The 4,938-nt window shown below is 58.0% G+C and overlaps 1 protein-coding gene across 6 annotated transcripts in view; it reads left to right on the top strand.

The window, feature by feature from the left end:
• The window catches only part of Slc29a1 (solute carrier family 29 member 1 (Augustine blood group)), a 13,218-nt gene that overhangs the window by 6,239 nt on the left and 2,041 nt on the right, over nucleotides 1–4,938 (top strand). For 4 of the 6 annotated variants that reach the window (XM_023719500.1, XM_023719496.1, XM_023719502.1 and 1 more), the window contains 10 exons: nucleotides 283–368; nucleotides 2,346–2,427; nucleotides 2,519–2,721; nucleotides 2,828–2,967; nucleotides 3,087–3,221; nucleotides 3,300–3,397; nucleotides 3,481–3,559; nucleotides 3,870–3,994; nucleotides 4,210–4,318; nucleotides 4,525–4,610. In XM_023719500.1, coding sequence (XP_023575268.1) covers nucleotides 340–368; nucleotides 2,346–2,427; nucleotides 2,519–2,721; nucleotides 2,828–2,967; nucleotides 3,087–3,221; nucleotides 3,300–3,397; nucleotides 3,481–3,559; nucleotides 3,870–3,994; nucleotides 4,210–4,318; nucleotides 4,525–4,610 — 1,086 coding nt within the window. In that variant the 5' untranslated portion in view covers nucleotides 283–339. Of the gene's footprint in view, nucleotides 1–13; nucleotides 113–282; nucleotides 369–2,345; nucleotides 2,428–2,518; nucleotides 2,722–2,827; nucleotides 2,968–3,086; nucleotides 3,222–3,299; nucleotides 3,398–3,480; nucleotides 3,560–3,869; nucleotides 3,995–4,209; nucleotides 4,319–4,524; nucleotides 4,611–4,938 lie in introns of those variants that run through there. The other 2 variants (XM_023719503.1, XM_004624104.2) reach the window with 2 other exon arrangements.

Below are 4,938 nucleotides of genomic sequence, written 5' to 3'. Positions count from 1 at the left end.
CCTCCTCCTCCTCCTCCTCTTCCTCTCCGGCTCTCCACCCTTCTGTTTCCAGCTTCTAAACTGCTTGGCTGCTGGGTAAAAATAGCATGGCATCGGCCAGGCTGTGAGCCAGGTAGAGGCTGAGGGGGCAGGGGCCCCAGGACTTCCAGGCTACTAGTAGGGACACGTGGGGTCCCATGGGGTGATCCACAAGGGCAAGGCCCAGGGGGTCTTGGGCTCCTCCTCCTGCCCCCATATGCCAGCACTGCAATAAGCAGGGCCTCACTGTGTCTCTGTCCTCAGCCGGCACTGCAGGGAGGGATCTGCTGTCCCCCAGGCACAGCCCAGAACATTGGCACCATGACGACCAATCACAAGCCACAGGACAGGTACTGGGACAGAGGTGGGGTGGGGATGGGCTCAGGGCATGGCTCTCCAGGGCTCTGGGCGCTGCAGTCTTTGGGGCTCAGGGCTTCCCCTGCCGACAGGCCTTCCAGCCAGGTGGCTCTGAGTTAGGTCTGTGTCAGATCAGGGAGCATGCAAGCCTCTGCGAGGTGCTGGCTGCTGTCCCCAGGGAGGGCAGGGTGGGTGGCAGCAGTCCCCATCTGCCTGTCAGTGTTTCCAGTGTTACTTTCCAGACAGTCTGCTCCCATCTCCACTTGGGGGAGACACTTGGCAGCACCCCCATTTAAGAGCACATCTGGTGGGACTCGCCCAGTCTCTTGGGGCTCCTGGAGGCCTCCACCCCTTGTGACCCAAGGACACTTTGGCCCTTGACGAGACCTTCCTCCCCTTCCCGGCCCCAGAGAAGCCCTCCCGCCAGACCTGCGGTTAGGACAGGGAATGTGTATTTTGGAGGGAGAGGCAGAGCTGACTCAAGTTCTCCAACAGGAATCCAGAAAGTTGGCAAAGCCATGTCAGGCCCCGTCCTTCCTGCTCCCTCAGGCCCAAAGCCCTCCCAGCCCCTTGTCTATGCTAGGTCCTTCTGTCACCAGAGGGTATGGCACTAGAGTGCATCAGGCTGTGATCCACCACTGCCAGGTGTCCAGGGGTGAACCCACAGCCCCCTTGCATGCTTCGCAGCCGCCCTGCCAGGGAGCCCTGGCTGTGGGGCCTGGAGCCTTTAGCTTGATCTCTCTGGGGCCTTTTCCCTTTCTGCAAAATAGAAGGAAGAATGTCTGTATAAGTCAGGCTAAGAGGCACCGCCTGTGATCATAGTGCTCTAGGAGAATGTGCCAGGATTGCAAATTCAAGCCCTGCCTGGGGAATTTAGTGACTTTACAAGACTTTGTCTCAAAATAAAAAAGGGCTTAGGATGTAGTTCAATGCAAAGGCCCTAGATTCAAGTCCAAGTGAAAAAAAAAAAAATTCTGTGTGAGGAGAGCAGGTATTTGAGCCGTGTAGACCCAGGGACCCCTGCCTCTTCTGTTCCCACACTGCCTCCGGCCCCTCCTGGTCCGCTCTCTGCCACCTATTTAAACTGTTCTGAGGGGCCGGGGAGATGGCTCAGTAGAATAAGCACTTGCCTGGCCAAGCGCAAGGGCCTGAGTTCAATCCCCGGTTCCGCCAAAAAAAAAAAAAAAGTAAACTGTTCTGGTTTCCCAACTGCCATTGACCCGGTATCTTGGGTGACCTTGCCTGGGAGTTCTGCCTGCATTCAGGCCATTGGTGTCTTAACCCAGAAGGACCAGGCTTTGAGGTCCACCCATCGGGCACTCACCCAGTCTCTCCCCTCGTGAGGCCTCATGGTCTGGATGCCCACACCCTAGCCAGACCTGACTCCTCACGGCCTTGAAGAGGCTGTGGCAGCCACATGCGGAGACTGTGGTGGGGGAGTCACTGAGCTCACAAGCAAGGCCCACTGGGAGCAGGGCCTAGTCAGAGCTGGGCGGCCACATTTACACTGGGCCCAGATGGCATCCGGTGGCCTCAGACCTGCCAGCCTGCCATAGGCACTGTGACCTACACAGACCTTCCAATCTGAACCAGGAGAAAACAGGCCTATCACTTCCCAGATGCCCTGAGTCACCCCACTGGACCCAGAGATGCTGGGGGTTTTTCAACCTTGGAACCACCTCAGGGAGCCCACATGAAATTCCTTCTCAAACATATCATCCCAGCCTGCCCTGTGACTACTGTCACTCACACCCCAGCACCCCACCCTCAGAGTTGCAGAGGATCTCCTGAATGAAGGTCATGAAGCCTGGCTCCCAGGCTCCCGTGTCCCCCGGGGCTAAGAATTGAGGTCCTGGGTCCCTGGTCCCTTTCCTTCCAGCTCACCCTGGGCCCTGGGCCAGTTGGGGAACCAAGGGCAGGGAGGGAAGGTGCATAGGTGGTAACTTGGCCTCTCTCTCTTCCTGTCCCAGATACAAAGCCGTTTGGCTTATCTTCTTTATGCTGGGCCTAGGGACCCTGCTCCCCTGGAATTTCTTCATGACAGCCACTAAGGTGAGGCTGGGGACTGGCTGGGAGGGATAGCAAGTGCCTTGGATGCGAGGAGCAGTCTGAGGTTCCAGCACTTCTTTCCAAACCCCCACAGTATTTCACAACACGTGTGGAAGTGTCCCAGAATGCGTCCTCGGTCACTGCTGGGCCGAGCGAGGACATCCAAGCCTCAGCTGCCCCCCAGGCCTCCAAGTCCGAGCGGAACTCCCTCAGTGCCATCTTCAACAACGTCATGACCCTGTGTGCTATGCTGCCTCTGCTGCTCTTCACCTGCCTCAACTCCTTCCTGCACCAGAGGTGAGGGTGTCCTCTCCTCCTGAACCCTAGGCCTGCGGCCTCGCCGCCTCCTGAACCCCGCGGCAGCCTACCAGCCCTCACCGCCCCCTTGGCGCCCCCTCCACAGGATCCCTCAGTCCGTACGGATCCTGGGCAGCCTGGTGGCCATCCTGCTGGTGTTCCTGGTCACTGCCCTCCTGGTGAAGGTGCAGATGGATCCCCTGCCCTTCTTTGTCTTCACCATGATCAAGATCATGCTTATCAACTGTAGGTTGGGTCAGGCTGGGAAGACCTGCAGGCAGTGAGGATGCAGAGGCCCGAACAGTCTAGACCTGGGCCAGCGGGACCCCAGCCCCCTCACTGACACCCACCCTATCTGTCCCCAGCATTTGGCGCCATCTTGCAAGGGAGTCTCTTCGGCCTTGCTGGCCTCCTGCCCGCTAGCTACACAGCCCCCATCATGAGTGGCCAGGGCCTGGCGGGCTGCTTTGCTTCAGTGGCCATGATCTGTGCCATCGCCAGTGAGTCCCCTGCCCTGCCTGCACCCCGTGGGATGTGGAGGGAGGGGATGGCCTGGCGCTGATCCACTTGCCCTTCAGCTGGCTCCGAGCTGTCGGAAAGCGCCTTTGGCTACTTCATCACGGCCTGTGTGGTGATCGTGTTGGCCATCGTCTGCTACTTGGTCCTGCCTCGGCTGGTGAGTGGAGGAGGAAGCTGGGCTTGGGAATGGGGATGAGGGCCCCTCTCCGACCGTGCCTTCCTGTCTCCTCCGATTGGTAGGAGTTCTACCGCTACTACCAGCAACTCAAGCTCGAGGGTCCCGGGGAGCAAGAGACCAAGCTGGACCTCATCAGTAAAGGTCCCGAGCCTGAGGAGGCTAAGCTGGGCGGCATGCGGGGCGGGGCAGCAGGAGCGGAGGGGACGCCGATGGGTACTGCATCTTAGCGGCAGCTGGGCGCCAGGGGAGGACAGCAGGAAGTAGAGGCTGGGAGGACAGATGGGGGGTCCCTGGGTGAGCCCATGGACCAGAGGCGCCTGGAAGTGATTTCAGTAACACAGCCTCGCGCCTCCTGGAGTCCTGAGGGTTGGAGGTCCTGGGGGAGTTGTCAGTACAGTAACTGTAGCCCAGTTAAGGGGAACCCTGTTGCTCTGTCCTGCCCGCAACGCAGATCCTTCCACAGCCTCTCACCCACTGGGAGAGGAGCCACGAGCAGGGAAGGAGGAACCTGTGGTCTCGGCACCCAGCTCCCAGCCCACTAGCAGGAGCCACTCCATCATAGAAATCCTCAAGAACGTAAGCAGCTGGGTGTTTCTACTGTTCCCATTGGCCTTGTGTCCCTTTTGTCACCCTCTTTCTTCCACCTGCTCCCTTCTGACCTGAGCCTGGGTGCTCCCTCTGTGTGTGTGTGTGTGTGTGTGTGTGTGTGTGCGCGCGCGCGCAGCACCTTAATGACAGCGACCACTACTGTGGAGATACAGAGCTGGGGGTGAGACCTCTTCTCCGCCTAGATCTCAGTCCTGGCCCTCTCTGTCTGCTTCATCTTCACCATCACCATTGGGCTGTTTCCCGCTGTCACCGCAGATGTCAAGTCCAGCATTGCAGGCGATGGCCCCTGGGGTGAGAATGCCTGGGTTTCTAGGATGGGGAAGAGAGCCATAGAGGACTGGGCATGGGGTGGAGAGGAGCCTGGGTTCTCTTTGGCCAAGCTGCACCTGGCTTGGCCCGTCTGTCCTCCCGAGGGTCCAAATAGTCCTCTCCTTTGTCTGCTTGGGGACAGTGAGCCTGAGAGATTTGGGTGCAAAGCTGTTTTCCCTCCTCCTCAGGGGACTACTTCATGCCTGTGTCCTGTTTCTTGGTCTTCAATATCTTTGACTGGCTGGGCCGGAGCCTCACAGCCATCTTCATGTGGGTGAGTGGGGGATAGACCAGACCTCTGGGGGGAGGGCTCCAGCCTGAGGCCCCAAAAGGACGACTGAGGAAGAGTGGTGGGGACCTTTCTTGTTGGTAGCACTGGTAGTTTAACCCAGGACCTTGCACATGATGTTCAGCAAATGCTTTACCACTGAGCTGCACTCCTAACTTATTTATTATTAATTTTATGTTAAGACAGGGACTTGCTACATTGCTTTTATAGACTCAAACTTTTCTGCTCTCCTGCCTCAGCCTCCCAGAACTAACATACATTTATTTATTTAGCAGAACCGGGGATTGAACTCAGGTTTTTTTTTTTTTTTTTT

The sequence above is a fragment of the Octodon degus genome, unplaced genomic scaffold (assembly GCF_000260255.1).
Source record: "Octodon degus isolate 3935 unplaced genomic scaffold, OctDeg1.0 scaffold00005, whole genome shotgun sequence".
NCBI classification, from domain to species: Eukaryota; Metazoa; Chordata; class Mammalia; order Rodentia; family Octodontidae; genus Octodon; species Octodon degus.
Note: the sequence above shows the minus strand (reverse complement) of the source record. Positions and strands in the feature narration are given on the sequence as shown.